The sequence below is a fragment of the Phalaenopsis equestris genome, unplaced genomic scaffold (assembly GCF_001263595.1).
Source record: "Phalaenopsis equestris unplaced genomic scaffold, ASM126359v1 Scaffold000540, whole genome shotgun sequence".
In the NCBI taxonomy this organism is placed as follows: domain Eukaryota; kingdom Viridiplantae; phylum Streptophyta; class Magnoliopsida; order Asparagales; family Orchidaceae; genus Phalaenopsis; species Phalaenopsis equestris.
This window is the reverse complement of record NW_018164980.1, coordinates 282,834-299,887: the sequence shown is the minus strand read 5'-3', so window position 1 is coordinate 299,887 and position 17,054 is coordinate 282,834. Positions and strand designations below refer to the sequence as shown.

Below are 17,054 nucleotides of genomic sequence, written 5' to 3'. Positions count from 1 at the left end.
AGGATGTCATTATTAGAATTCAAGTTGGTTGGTTGAAGTGGAAAAATGCATTGGGCCTATCGTGTGATAGAAAAGTACCACTTAGGCTTAAAGGGAAATTTTATAAGATGGTAGCGAGACCCGCAATGTTTTATGGCGCAAAATCTTGGCTTATAAAAGGGAAGCACAAAACTAAGTTAAGTGTTGTTGAAATGAGAATGCTTAGGTGGATGAGTGACTTTAAAATTAGGGACAAAGTGTGAAACGAACATATCTGTGAAAGGGTTGGTGTAGCTCAAACGGCAGACAAGACTTGAGAGAGTCATCTTAGATGGTTTGATCACATTGAATGTTGACCATCTGATGATCAGGTTAGGAGAGTGGATGTTTTAGATTCAATTTATGCTAAGAAAGGTGGAGGTAGACCTAAAAAGGCTTGGGCATGTTGTATAAAAAATGAACTTAATTTATTAGAATTAAATGAAAATGTGACACTCAATAGGAGACATCGGAGAAAAAGGATTCATGTAGCTGACCCCTTCTAGTGGGATAAAGGCTTGTTTTTGTTGTTGTTTTTGCTATTGTTGCTAAAGGTTGAATTGAATTACTGAATTATGAGCACTATGCTTGAGGCTATGCATTAACATAGCAGCTTATTTTTTAATGCATGCTAAGTTATCTACAATTAATTTTCTTGTTTGAATAAATCATGTAAGCTAGAAAAGGTTATCTTCTCATTCATACTATATCAACACAATCAGAATCTTATCAATGGTATAACCTAGAGATATGATTCATGTTGGATATTTCATTTAGGAAAAGATCTTTATATTTCTATTTTAGGTGCTTCTTGGTTGTCTGCATTACTAGTATGGTGAAACTAAATGCATTATATTTCCAAATTATCATTTGATTGTATGAAAATGGTATACAATTGTAAAATTTTGGTAATTATAAAGTTCACCTTTTAGTTCAAATTTGTTGTATTTAGAAATTTTCCAAGTTGGTTGATTCTAAATGCACCCAGAATTTGTCGTCGCAGCAATCGCATGTCATCACCCATCTTGGTCGCTCACTGGCTGTTGCATGCTTCCATTTGCTACCCATCGTCTTGTTGGCTGTTGCCCACTGCCACTTGCAGGTCGCGACTTTCATCGCCCATCAATCGTTGTCACCATTAATTTATTGCTATTCACCCAGCTATCGTTGCTCTCCTGGCATTTATTGGCCAACAAAAGGCTCTCCCATAGTTGCTGTGAAGTTTGCATTGATTTCATTTAAAACAAACACAAACAGTAATCTCTTGAATTTATTGTATACCATAACCAAACAACTTTTAATTATTTCAACAACACTATATTTTAATTTCACTGCATTTATTTTTCAACAAACCAAACAACCTCTTAGTTCATCTAAAAATACAAATATGGCACTCATTGTGGTAGCAATAACTCTTTGAACAGATATATTTGATGTCTACTCAGCTTTGTATCATCCTAAAACTCATTCCATTTAGATGAGCATTCTTTGTTAGCTTGTACTTGCTCAGTCATCTTTATATACCCATCTAATCCTACAAAATAATTATTCTTAAAAACATTGATTTTAAAAATTATGTGAATTAAATTAAAACTATCGTTAAAATGAGAAACAGATCCAAATGTGAGCAAGGATTTTGCAGAAGATAGCAAAACAGAATCACAATATATTAAATAAAATAGCCACGAGGTAAACTAAATATAATTGAAGGATTTAAATCTTAGATCAAATACCGATCCCTGCCTGCCTTTTTAACAATGAAATTTCAAAAAAAAAAAAATATTATGCATATATAACTTGAATTGGCTATGGCAGTGAAGTAGGAGCACATGTGGGCGGGTTATGGTCTGAAAGGACATCACGTTTGCTGTGTTGATGCTAGGATTCCACATGCTATGTTGGAGAGAGTTGTTGCATCATGCATCACGAGGTTGTGGATTATGGCTGAGTCAGTGACCGGTTTAGGGATTCAATGAGAGCATTGGTTTAAAAGGGACAAGGGATTTCAATGTTGAACTAACTGAGAAATTTGAAATGAAGCGAAAACAAAACTTTATAGGTATTCTAATCTGATTAAATTTTTGCTTGAATTTATTTTGCTTGTTATTACATTTTGTCTTCAAGACCTATACATCGATGCATCGCCTTTCCTCATTGAAGCTATTCTTATATTTATTCATCCTGATATGGGAATTTTTCACAAGAGTACAGTGTTTTTAGTGTGCTTCATGAAGAAGTTCTTCCTATTGACTTTTATTTCTATGTTTTTATGCAGGATCAATACATGACTCCTACTGATTTCAAACTATTATTGTCCGTAAAACTCAAGGAAATGACTGAACGGGGAAAATTGATTAAGGTAACAGGTTTTCTTGATTTATCATAGTAGATCTAATGTTGGTTTAAAACATTTGTATTACTTCCACCATCCTAAATGTCAAGCATTTCCTGCTAATAAATCAGCCAGATGACTTCAGCTTGTGATGACTTGGTTAAAAAGATTCTATGGCTTCCTCTCCAAGTTTTAGTGCCGAGTATAATGGCTTAGCTTATTGCAGGCCCGATAAGTAGAGCTGAGTGAAGATAATTCATTAACTAATGGTTTTCAACTCTTATTATTACGTATATATGGCACAATGTCCGGACTAATTGTTCTTGTTTTGAGACTTGACCATGGAGACAATTTTGCTTATTGATAATTTACTGAAAGCATGTCTTATTATCTTTTTCGAGCTCTAAAATAATGTTTAATGAATACGGTATTTAAATTGGTATAGGTTTATGTTAAGGATCACTGTTAAAAATTTGTCTCATTTTTTATTTATTATTTAGTTTCTTACTAAGATATTCTAGGCATTTTTGTGCATGCTATTTGATGATATAGTTTGTTATATGAGTTTTATTTTAAAGCAAGTGAAAATTACAATAATAGAAGAAAATTTTGGCAAATGCATGAAGATTAGTAGAACAGTGTCCAAGCACATCATATGTAATTTTATTGGTGAATTCAATAAATTTTCAACATTTTTGTGGAAGTAAAACTGATATTTATTTTTCAATGTTACCTAAAGATCAATTAATTAATTCATGTGCTTGGCGGAAGAAAGGAGCATAAAAATAATATTCTCAATTATCAAATTACAACTCTTTTCCTTATATAATAAGGAAAATGACTAGGATAAACTTATTACAACCATTACAACTTAACATATATGAGGTAACTCAAGAAGATAAGAAATATGACATACAAAAAAAAAAAAAAAGAGTATAACCTTAAAATAGGAAACTATGAATTTCACACTCCCTCTCAACTTGGTCATAGATGTTTTAAAGGTCCAACTTGGTATTCAAATTAGTGAAGATATTTAGAGGTAGAGATTTTGTGAAAATATCAATGACCTGAAGTTGAATCGGAATGTAGATCAAGTAGTGTCAATTGACATTTTTAGAGATAAAATATCTATCAATCTTAATGTTTTTTATTCTGTTATGACACATGGTTTTTTGCAATATTAATTACAACTTGGCTATCATAGAAGATCTTTATGTGATTGACCGTGGAGTATCCCAACTCACTTAGTAACATTTGGATCCATATTCCATCACAATTTCTCAAAGCAAGTGCTTAGTACTCAGATTCTGCATTGCTTCTAGAAATTATTGTTTGATTTTGGCTTCTCTAAGTGACAAGATTTCCTCTGACATAAAAATAATACCCAAAAGTGGGCTTTATATCTGTGTGTTTTCCGGCCCAACTAGCATCAGTGTAACCTCTACCTCCTCTTTGTTTGATTTCTTAACAATAACCCTCTGTTTGAGGTTGACTTCTTAGTAAATCTCAATATTATGTAAATCATCTCCAAATGTTCTTTATTCGGACTATTCATATGTTGACTCACAATGCTGACAGAGTAAGTAATATTAGGTCTAATTTGCGACAGGTAGATAAGCTTGCCCACCAATTTCTGGTATCTTTCTTTTTACACGTGTTTTTTCACCCCTAAATGTATTTTTTTGTTAAAGTCCATAAGAGCTTCAACAGGTTTGCATCCCAACATTCTTGCCTCTTTTAGTAGATCTTGGATGTAATCTTGGGATATCACAATACTCATGTTGGACCTGGTTACTTCCATTCCCAGAAAGTATCTCATCGCTCTTAAATCCTTAATTTCAAATTCAGTGGCAAGGATTTTCTTGATCTTCCCAATCTCTTTTTCATCATCACCTGTCAGGATCATATCATCTGCACATCCAGTGAGTTTAGCCATCTTACCTTCTTGTGTATGTTTTATGAACATCTTATGATCCACTTGGCATTGGATATATGCATTAGATTTTATAGTCTTGACGAACTTGTCAAACCAAACCCTTGGAGATTGTTTGAGTCCATAAAGTGATTTTCTTAGTTTACAAACTAGATGTTTATTTGAGTTATTTTCCATTCATGGTATGATTTCCATATGCACTTCTTCTTCAAGGTCTACGGTCAAAAACACATTCTTGATATCAAGTTGGTGCAGTTCTTATTCTTTATTCACTGCCAAGGAAAGAACTATTACAAAGTTTAACTTGGCCACTAGGGCTAAGGTCTGTTAATAGTATATCTGGCTATCCCATAGACTGAGTGAAACATTTGGCCACCAACCTAACCTTGAACCTTCAATGCTCCCACTGCTTTGTACCAGACATTGAAGACCTATGCACCCGACGACCATTTTTATCTGGAGGAAGCTTTGTAAAGATCCATGTTTCATTTAGATCAAGTGTTTGGATCTCCTCTTCTACTGTCTTTTTTCATTATGCAATTTGAAATGCTTAATGAATGGACTTAGGTATTTGCACATTGTCAATGTTAGATAAAAAAGTTTAATAAGTTGATAATAACTTCCCATTGATAACATAATCCTGGATATGATAATTTGTGTAATTTTCCCCGTCTTCTTCACTGGATTTCACTTCCCTTTAGAACTTTAGAGATGTGTGAATTCATGCTTGGTAATGAATAGTTTTGTGGTTGCATATTGTCTTTATCCTGTTCAGTGAATATTTTTCCCTAGTATGCACTCAAAGTTTCTTGTTGTCAATCTCAAGTTCGATGTTCTCAACTGGTGGAACTTGGGAGATAGGATGGTTAAAAGAAAGGGGAATAAGTTGTGATGACTCTAGATTAGTGTGTGTTTCACAAGTAGTGTAAAGAAGTAAAAATAGTTGTGATGACCCTCGATTAGTGTGAGTATCCAAAATAGTGTCCTAAGTCTGATATTCACCTGAACTCTCCCCTTGAATATCATATTTGGGTAGTAGGTTGGTTTTCAAAGAAGACAACATATGTGGACTTATAATATATTTTTTTTAATGGGAGAATAACACTTTTATTTCTTTTATTTGAAGATTGCCAAAGGAAGATACATTTGATGGCTTTTGTGTCAAGCGTTGTGTGGTTTGGTTGGTGAATGTGAACAAAAGAGAAGACCAAATATTTTTAGAGGAAGATTGTATGAGATGGCTCTGACATGAGGGTATTTTTCCATCACAATATTAAGAGGGGCTATGAATCTAAGTATCCTGCTTAGCATTCTATTAATGAGGTTGGTGGTTATGAACATGACTTCTCTCAAAAAAAATTTTGGGACTTTGTGGGAAATAACTATAGACCTAGATATCTCGAGAAGATGTCTATTCTTCCTCTTAGTTATCTCATTTTATTGTGGACTTTGAATGTAGGAATTCATATGGATGATATTTTTCTTTGCAAGGTAGTGTCTAAGGATACAATAGAAATATTCTTTTACATTATCAGTTTTGAGGATCTAAATTTCATATTGGAATTGAGTGGAAATCATTTTGTAGAATGACTAAAAGATTTGTGCAGATTCAAATTTTCTTCATGAGAAATATCTAACTGGTTTTAGTGTGGTCATCATTAAAAGAGAAACCATCTGACTCTATTGATGGTTTTCGATTTTGATGGTCCGTTAATGTCATTGTGGATGATAGAGAAAGGATGTGAGGGTTTATATTGCAATAGATGATAGGCATGACAAGTATGTTTAGCTAATTGACTGGATTAACACCGATAAAACTCTAGTTTTTATTAATGGATGAAGGTAAAGTTTTGCAACAGGGATTTCTGGCTGTAAGGAAGATTCGGGGAGGACTTGCAGGCCGGCTAAAGGGATTATGGCAGCTGTCAGGAGAAGTTCCGGCTACGAGAATGAGTTCCTGCGGCTATAGTAAGAGATTTTGGTGACCGGAATGTGTTCTTGCGGCTGTTGGAGTTCTCTTTGTAGGTTTGGGATTTCCACTAGAGCAAAAAAAATCCAACCAAAGCAATAGCATGGGGCAGAAGTGACGCCTGACAACTGAGCACTGGAAGGAGTGGCGCATGACAGCGAAGCACAGGGAAGCCTAACCTACAGGGAAAGAAGCTGTTGTAGGAAGACAATCCGACAAAAGGAAATGGAAGCCTGCAAGGAAGATCACCTGGATGAAAGCTTGCCGACTGGTGCGCCCAGGTCTGGAGGATGGTTGGAGTATGCTCTAATCCCTTAGCAGGACGATTGCAGGGAGAAGAAGCAGGAGTCGGAGCCGGAGCTGGGAGGGTTTGCAGGATTGTCGGAGGCTGCCCTAATCTCGCGCAGACGACCCATGAGGAATACGTTGCAAGCGATGCATGGGAATATGTAGCAAACTTTGTAGGAAGGAATCTTCGTAGTCGTCGCAGTCGATGCAGTAAGAAAATTTCGCAAATGACGCAGGTTAATGTCACTGTCGACGCAGAAGGAAGACAACGCGGATGATGCAGGAAAATGACAGATGAATATGAACCAAACTTTGTTGATTGTGGACGTCACAAACAACGATTTGTAGGGATGCAGACATCGCAAACAATGTCGTCGAGGGAACTAGATGCAATTATCCGAATCTGGAGGAGCGCCTAGAAGGAAGTATATAGTAGTCGAAAGTTTGCAGGTATATGGTCTGTAAGGAGGAAATACCTAGAAACACCTAGAAGATTGTAGGTATATGGTAGCCAAGGACGCTTGTAGGAATTGGAGATGATCGTATTCTGTGTTTGAGGATCTAGGGTTTATTCCCTAGCTCTGATAACATGAAGAAAGGAAGAGAAAATTAATATTCTCTTATTTCTCAATTATCAACTTACAACTATTCTCCTTCTTATATAATGAGGAATGACTATGACAACATAATTACAACTATTACAACTTAAGAATGATAAACTAACTCAAGAAGAAAAGAAACATGATGTAACAAAAAAGGAATAAAAGAGAATAACACTAAAACTGAAAACTCAGAATTCCACAATTTTCACCATTTACGTGGAAGTAAAATTGATAGTTATCTGTCAGTGTTACCCAAAGATCAATTACTTATTTTATGTGTTTGGCTTAAACTAGTCGAATTCATTATATGCAATAATAATGATATAGATGTCGACATAATTTTTACATGTATTGCAACAATGAAATGAGTGTCGGCCGAATAAATGTCGTGCATTCTTTATTTAGGATTTAACTTAATCTAATTTATAGATATATATGTGATTATAATTTTATAAAATAATATTTTTAACTTTGGAAAATAATGTTTCAATTTAATTTATATATGACTATAATTTTGAAAAATAATAATATTTTAATTTAGAAAAGTGTGACCGGATGGAGCTCACACATTTGATAGTCTAGATGGTTGAGCTAGATACCACAATTAGTACAGTATCCCGAAGGATAAACATACCATTTGTTAGTAGGCTTAACCACCTGAACTAAAGAATTTCTGACATCTGTTTGTTCTGTGAAATCATTTTTTTTTATAAGCCGACAAGTTCTCATATTTAATACGGGAGATTAAATATGATTTATATTAAGCTGGTTACTTAAGTTTTTTATAGAGTCAAACCCCTATAGTTAATTACATCTTAGGCAATTGAAATCACCTAAGAAGACTCTCGATTAAGATTAGTGGTTCTTTCTTCAAGATTTCAAAGTTTAGGCTTTCATGGTTGGATATAGTAAAATCGAAAGAGAATGACTCAAAATAGGAACAGTTATTTTAAGATTTCAAAGGAACGAAAAGTATGGCATGTCACCGATCTGAGAAAACTCCGATGACTTCCAAACTATCCTATTATTTTGCTTAAATTTTGAAAAAATGTTATATGAGTGTTTCATCCTGCTAGTTTTATTATTTAGAACTTACACTCGCACGACACCCGATTGTGCAAATGACCTAGGAAGATTGAAGGATTTACGTGTTACCGAACGACGACCTCAGAATCCTAAAGAGAATTAGGACTTATAATAAACAATAGAGTGGTGCGATGCAAAGGCCTAAAACTGAAGTGAGAATTTATGTCGCACTAAGTGTACTACCTCGATGTTCTATGGGTTTGTTGTTTATTCTATGAAAATTTCAACTGAAGGTCGTCCTTCGCTTCGCTGTTGTGGTCTCGATCGTCGCCCTCCGTTCGCTCGCTTCCTCGTTCTGCTTCCTGGGAAGGATACTTCAAGCTCCTTAACTCATCAATCATAGGTTCAGAGTTTTGGTGTGTGTATATATATACAGTTGTTAGGTCAGTGGCTCGCCATAGGGTGCCTTCTAAACCGGGTGTCCTACTGTCCTCTATCCTAAAGGCTTCTGCAAGTTTATAGAAGTTACATGAATAATAAAACGGAAACATGCTACGAATGCAGTAAACAATAAACAGTAACATCGCAAGCATGAATTATATGAATATGCAGTAAAGTGCGGTAAAGAAAATATACAATAAAATGTACTGGAAAGAAGAAAAGGGCAGTAAAATGTACAACAAAGAAAAGCAATAAGATGTGCAGTAAAGAAGGTAAAACACTGTAAATATAAAACAAACCTGTATACCTGACGGATCTGCTACTCCTGCAAATGGGGCAGTGTCGCAGGTAAAAGTAAACGAGTACGGTGGAAAATTTAACTGATGGGTAACCATGTATTAATATAAATAAGAATGAATAACAAAATATCACTTGGAAAACTCGAGGAAAGCCACAAATGACCCACAGTAACTCGAAGGAAACCATTGGAAACGCAAAGAAAATCTGAAGGAAATCACGAGTGATCTACAAAGACTCGAATAAAATTGTATGAAACGTACGAAAAATCAGAGGAAAGAAAGAAAACCGTAAGCATTCGGGTCGGGGTAGGCTCAGATTTTAGATATTCTCGAGGGACTTCGAAGGCAACCATCGGTCATCCGTATATATAGAGCCCGACATGCAACTAGAAATTTCCAACAATACAACCTTAGGAGGGAAATCATTAGCCCAATACAGATAATTGACGAGTAGACAATCGAATTATTTTACTTAAATTTTATATTTTGGCATGCATATAAGCAAAATTTATATTTATTTTTGTAGTCAAAATATTTTGCAAATAGGGTATATGTTCGTATATAGGAATTAAATGGCATGTATGTAAATTTCCTGCGACTCTAGCCAATCAAAACTTCCCATTTCAGCCATTGTCTAACCATATTTTATTACATCTATATAGGTATAAATGCAAAATGCAAGAAGAATGCAAGCATTTGTACAATTTACCAACGGTTCTAATGCAAGAGGATATGTTCTTCCACATTTTTTTTTTGCAGCATGCCAAGCGTTGCCCTTTTAATGAGAGCACTCTTTCATAATTGATCCAAGTTATGGCAAGAATGGTATCCCAATCCTATTAGCAGCTTTTCCTCCATTTAAAATCAGCAAGAAGGCAACATGGACACAAAAGGAAATGCGACACTCCAAACTAAAGCTTGGCCAAAATGATAACTATCATGAGCGACAAAGGGAAAGAAACCAAATATTCATGTCATAAAATGGAGCAATTAAACTGGAAAAACTAGGTCATTAGCCAGTTAACCGAACCACCCAGCAAGCAAACCGGGCCAATTGGTAAAAAAAAAAATCTTTCAAGCATGGCTAAGGCATCCCATAGATAAATACAAATGGATTCGGTGGTACGTATGTAAATCTTCCAAAGTTCACACAGCAGTTCAATAATTTAAACTTCAGAAATATGCTTTGGCCCAGCCCGTAAGAAAGAATGCTTCCAGGAAGCTTTCTGAGAAATCTGATATCTCTGCAGAAGCAAACCGGAAGGAATCTTTGCAGTTTGTTTGAAAGGGTATATTTTTTTATTATTTTTATTTTATACCCTAAGGCAAAGAACTTTATGAGTATTCTGATTACATATAAGTAGATGTAGAAGGATCCATGGCAATTCATGCAACCAAAGCTCATGATAACTTCTCAAGCATATGTTAAGTCTGGACTAAAGCACAAATTCTGTAAGCATAAAAAGAATTACTGGGTCATAGTGCACATTTGCATAGAGTTTATATTTCCTCAAACCTGGAAGCCGATGTTTGAGCCTCAACTTTCTTCGGCACAGAGACAAGATAAAACAAATGGCTCTTTTTAAGAATTAAAAAAAAACATAGTATAGCAGCAGTGATTCCAAACAAACAAACGCAGCCTCTTCCTTGATTAAAAAAAAAAATAGAGAAACTTGGCAATGGATGAAGGAGGAAGGGAGGGATTACCTCACTTGCTGCTCTACTCGAATCCAACAACAACAGTGAAAATCAAGCTTCACTCACAGAACTTCCAAAGAATCTCAAGCACACGCACAAGATGAGCCAACCAACAAACGAAAATGACAAAAACCCGAAACATCCCTCGAAGAAGGCCTTTTATAGCCGAAGGGGAAGGAGGAGAAAATACCCTCGACTTGTCGGAGGTGAGGCGACCCGAGAAAAGGACAGGAGAAAATGGCAACCATGAGCAGGGCATGAGGCATCGGAAAGAAGAGGTTTTGCCAACGAAACACTTCGAAGGGGCAGGCTCCACGGGTCAAACTTACCCGAGTAGGCAACCAAAAGGCCACGAAGACCTCGCCCGACGAGCTGAGGCAGGCGAGGTTTCGGGAAGTAGCATTTCGGGCAGAGGGTGTCGGAGCGAGGCTAAGGAGTCAACTTTCCATTGCATGAAGGGGAAGGTTCGAGAGCATGGCGCGGGAGAGGGAATGTCGTGAGCGAGCTAGGGTGCGGCTAGGGCTCCGCTTGAGGAAGGAGGCCAGCGCAAAGGCTCGAGTCGAAGGAGAAGGGTTGCTCAAGTGGGGGAAAGGGCACATGTGAGTTAGGGATTTAGGAAAAAGAAATCTTTTTATTTTATTTTATTTATATATTAGTTTTATAAAGCTTGATATTTAAACTCTCTCAATTTACGCACTTTTCGCTCGTGCACAAAACCGTATCGAAATGGGTGTTCTCTCTAGCTAAAATCGACGTTCCGGAAGCGCCGACACGGTCCGTTTTGTCATTCGGGGTAATCCGGACGACTTCGTCAATGATTGGGTCAAAAATGTATCAAATTTGATTTTCTTAAAATTTTAGTTCGCAATCGATCGTTTTGGCGACTGATTCAAGTTTGAACAATTGTGAAACCCCTTTTACAGGTGCAGATGACGTGCATTTCGATATTTATGTGCATCGAGCGCGTAAATTGTCGTATTCGAGCATCGTGAGAGTGCGCGGAAGTCACAATAGGTTTCCTAAGGCTTTAGATCCTATGGGTACTCAATTTGAGTTTCGTTACATTGGCTTTAGTCGACTCAACCAAACGTTGAGGATTTAGAACCACCCATCTAAAATTGTAAGGAGTCAAGAAGTGGCTCGAATTTCTAGTTGGTGCGGGTCCCAGACTAGTCCTCTAAGAAAGTCCAACATAAAATTCTAAGTTTAGACCCTAGGCTCTAAGAAGAAGAAGAGACCTCACCAAAAATGAGGTCAACAATGACTTCTATCCAAATTTTGTAGGACAAATTCAGAATGTTAAGATGCATATGGGGGTGAACTAAGAAAGGCTAGGGAGATGATTATGTTGGAGGGATGTTGGGAATATAATCTATTATGCTAGAACACGACAGACCTGTGTATTTTCTGCTGTGCATGGAGAGCAAAAATGCTCCGATAAGACTTGTATAGAATAAATATGGAAGGATTAAGAAGATAAAATTGTAAGTTAAAGTTAATATGAGTAGAAGTAGTCCAAATGGATTTTATCTAAAAAATATTTAGTGCCTCATGTAGCTCTCAATAGGAATGGATGGATGAGGAAGATTCATAGGGCTAATTCCAAATAGTTGGGACAAGGATGCTGTAATTATGTTGTGTCTCAAACATTTTACTTATTGCTACTTGAACAGGTGAAACGCAAATATAGAATTGCACCAAGTTTGGCCATCATGGAAGGTAGGGAATTGAAAGCATCACATCATGAAGGAAGGCAGAAAGAAAACTTGAAGGAGGATAGAGATGATAAGTCTTTGGCCAAATTTCAAGCTGATGCTGAACTAGCATGGATGAGAAATATGACAGCTCAAGAGGCAGCTGCTGCTGCTGCTCAAGCAATAGCTGAGGCAGAAAAAGCAATGGCCGAGGCTGAAGAAGCAACACGAGAGGCAGAAGCAGCTGAAGCTGATGCTGAAGCAGCACAAGCATTTGCAGAGGCAGCAATGTTGACTCTGAAAAGCAGAAATACAAATAAGCTGGTATTGCTTTCATTTTAATCCTTAAAATTGTATGTTTTTTTGTTATTTGTTCTTTATTTAAACTCTATAGTAGTTTAGTATGAATTACATTTTTTCAGCTCTTAATTAATTGTGCTTCCTCGTGTGTCAATACCCTCTAGAAAATAACTTTCCATACCATTCAAATAGATTTGAAGATATTCGACTGATTTTGTTAGGAGACGCAGTGGTGTTTATTGCAGCAGACTCTTTACATTTATGTGATTTCAAACATTACACCAATTATGGAAGTTAGGCAACTATATTCAGTGCTCGATGGATGGTTAGGAGACGCAGTGGTGTTTATTGCAGTAGACTCTTTACATTTATGCGATTTAAATCATGACACCAATTATGGAAGCTGGGCAACTATATTCAGTGCTGGATGGATGCCATTGTGGGTTATAATGGGTAAAAGTTTGAACAAGCAATCATGACTTTATTGCATAACAACTTGGATTGTTAAATTTAGAGCGATATGTAGGAAAATAAGATTCATTTAGAAGCGGTTCAACCATATATGAAGAGGAAGAGCTGGAGGAGGAAAGGCTTCATTATTTTCAAGTATGGTTACTACATGTGAAAAAGACAATCTAATTCACTTTTGCTTCAAATAGCACCATTACATTTTTAATCTAACCTTTACATTGTGTCTGCATTTGCACGGCAAATAATTTAATTTTATCTTAGAACAAAAAGGAAGGTGCAGCCAACGTGCAAACACTTTCAAATATTTAAATAAAAGATCATTATATCAAGTCATAATATTTTTATCATACTTTCATACATAAGTTAAAGAAACTCAATTATAAAATGATGCATTGAACTTAGTTAAATGAAAAAAAAAACTTAATATGTATGGACTCAAGCATATTTTCTTCTTATATACTCAGACATAAATTGCTAACCTGTATCATATGATTTCTGTACAACTAAAAAGTTAAAAACTTGTCATTGAAAAAGAAAATGAATTATTGTATAAGTCCAAGTATGTGGCTGTAAAAATACGTTTATCTTAAAACTAGAAAAACATAAATTAAAGCATAATTCTGTTAAAGGAATAGTTAGAGTAATGTCTATTGAAACTAATTGAATTCAGACTTAATAATTTAGACATGTGGAATGACGATTAAAAAATACATTCATTTGATGAGTAGATAAAAGTAGTGTCATGGATTTAGGAATGCAGGGTAGATCTAAGATGAAATAGATACAAAGTATTGAAAATAATTTACAAAGAATAAGTTTAATGTTCCCCTACAATACTTGATGAAAATAAATTGACATAAGAATTTGTAAAGCTGAGCCCAAAGGCAAATGATGATGAGGAGAACTTTAAAGTCATTTATGTTTGTTAATTTATTTTAAAATGCTGATGTTTTGTATGTTACCTAATTCTGCATGTTATTTTTACACTTCTGAATTATTGTCCATCAGAAAATATTGATAATTGGACTAATTTCTAGCAATTTAAATTTAGTGAACTGATGTAAACTATTGTAATATCAGGTTACAGTTTTTTCATGACTTACAAAGTATCCCCATGGGTTTTACCAAAGTTCTTATTTTGGAAAGATGCTTGATTCTAAGTGGAAAAAAATACAAGTGGCAATTTTTGTTATGCGCATTTTAAACCTCAGAACAATATGAGTTTTGGTAAATAATAGCATGGCAAACCTAAACATAGAAGAAAACAGTTACAACCTAACCAGTAACCACCAATGTATTAAATATCATGTGTAGGAGGGAGAAAAGAGTTAGCAATATTTTTTTAAATATCTAGTCAAGTTCGATTTGAACTTAAAAGAGCTTTTAGTATTTTTGAACAAAGTGTTTCTTATGGGAAAAGTTCTAATTTTACATTTTGAAATATGATATATGTAAAATAATTGACATTTAATTTAACTATTTAGAAATAATATGAATTACTATAAATTAGATAAATGTTATATAATTAAATCTTAAATATAAATAATAACCATCAATATTAGGGAATAAAAATGGCATACTAATTGTAAAATATTAATTTTATTATGCATATGATATTTTTATTAATGCATTTCATAATCACATATCATACTATTATTTAAAAAGTGGCTTGTAATTTTACCAATCTATAATACTGAATATTCAATTAAAAAAAAATCATTGACTTCAACTTAAATATTTTTCTTATATATAAGGGTTGCATTGAATACTAAGAGTTGGAAATTATAGCATAAAATTATTTTTATGAAGGCATTATAACTGTATTATGAATGTATGATGAAAATAAATAGTCATGACAACACCAAGAGTTAATTTTGATTTTGAATTATGATCTTTGTATATTTTTTCAATTACTCATTAAGCGTTGTATTGTATCTAGAAATCTCTAATTCTCTATGGATATCATTTTAGAATGATAAACCAGGTTATTTGAGTATAAAACTCATCAAGTATTTTTTTTCCTTTTTTTTCTTTTCTAATTTACTTTCTCAGTCATTCTATTTTGTTTTGTTCAATGTGATGGTGATATAGATGTGGTTGTTATTAGTAGAATTCAACTTGGATGGTTAAAGTGGAGGAATGCATCTGGCCTATTGTGTGATAGAAAAGTACCACTTAGACTTCATAAAAAAATTATAAGATGATGGTGGGACCAACAATGCTTTATGGAGTAAAATTTTGGCCTTTAAAAGAGAAACATAAAACTAAGTTAAGTGTTGTTGAGGTGAGAATGTTTACGTGGATGAATGGCTTGACACATAAAGTCAAAATGCAAAACGAATATATTCGTGAAAGGCTTGGTATAGCTCTAGTGGCATATAAGATTAAAGGGAGTCGTCTTAGATGGTTTGGTAGCATTAAACGTTGACCATCTGATGATCCGGTTAGGAGAGTAGATGCTTTAGATTCTTCTTATGTTAAGAAAAGTAGGGATAGACCTAAAAAGACTTCGGTATGTTGTATAAAAAATGATCTTAATTTATTAGAATTAAATGAAAATACGACACTCAATAGGACACAATGGAGAAAAATGATTCATTTGGCCTACCCCACTTAGTGGGATAAAAGCTTGTTGTTGTTGCTGTTGTATTATTCATTTTCCTAGTAAAATATTGATGTTTTTTCACGAGTAATTTTGAATCGAATAAAATGTATTTGTATAATTTAAAATTTTTATTAAATGCTCCTTAAGTGGCATTTACATACACACGACACAATTTTTATGCATAGGTTTATTACAGCAAAGTGACATTAATATAAATATAAAATCATAGAATTTGATTTGTAAATACATCATAATTATGTGGCATGTAAATTTATCCTAAATTTAACACAACATAAAAACATTAAAAAATAGTAGAAAAAGGTTGCATTCCCGCTCGCCTGAAATCTTGTTCATCTTCCATTTCAAGTGGACCACATTAGTTCCCCTCCCCTTTATAAATTTAATTTAAAAACCTTGCCTTCACATTTACTCCACATTATAGGGGTTGGAGCTGCCGAGCTGTTGGAAAAGTGAGTTGTCGGCACGGTGGGTGTGAGAGCGGACGGGAGCCATCGGGCATGCTGGTTGAAACGACACCGGTTGGAAAATGCCAGATGCAGGGGAAAAGGCCAGCGAGCAAAAAAAATTTGCGAGTTTCTGTGCCAAGGGGGGAGATTATGCGGTCGGACGACTTCATCCTTCAGTGCTTGGAGCACATATAATACACACTCTTTTCTTAACATGCTAATAGAATAGCTACTGAACTCCTTCGAGGCGATCATATCATCACTCATATCCAGTTGCATCATTTCTACTCCATTTAAGCAGTCTAACGCATTTCAATTTTCTCTTCAGGCTGTCTTTAAGATTTTTTAAATCCAAAGTTGATTTTTTTAGACATTCATTGTCTTGGTTGTTGCCTCTGGTTCCTTTAAAAAACATGCCCGCCCATCATCATTATTGTTAGCCTTGTACTATCTATACAACAACAACAACAACTACTACAACAAAGCCTTAATCTCACTATGTGGGATCGGCTACATGAATCCTTTTTCTCCATTGCGTCTTATTTAGTGTCATATTTTCATTTAGTTCTAGTAAGTTAAGATCATTTTTAATACAATAAGCCCAAGTCTTCCTAGGTCTACCTCTGCCTTTCTTAACATAAGTCGAATCTAAAACATCTACTCTCCTAATCGGATCATCAGATGGTCGACGTTTAATGTGACCAAACCATCTAAGACGACTTTCTCTAATTTTATCCGTCACAGGAGCTACACCAACCCTATCACGAATATATTCATTTTGCATTTTGTCTCTAAGTGTAAAGCCACCCATCCGCCTAATCATTCTCATCTCGGCAACACTTAACTTATTATTATGCTTCTCTTTTAAAGGCCAACATTCAGCGCCATAGAGCATTGCAAGTCTCACCACC

General features: G+C 35.0%; 1 protein-coding gene across 2 annotated transcripts in view; it reads left to right on the top strand.

Annotated features, from left to right (window-relative positions):
* Positions 1-17,054, top strand: part of LOC110028927 (single myb histone 6-like) — a 37,386-nt gene that overhangs the window by 17,370 nt on the left and 2,962 nt on the right. For both annotated transcript variants that reach the window (XM_020730996.1, XM_020730994.1), the window contains exons 5-6: positions 2,294-2,377; positions 12,280-12,624. In XM_020730996.1, coding sequence (XP_020586655.1) covers positions 2,294-2,377; positions 12,280-12,624 — 429 coding nt within the window. The remainder of the gene's footprint in view (positions 1-2,293; positions 2,378-12,279; positions 12,625-17,054) is intronic.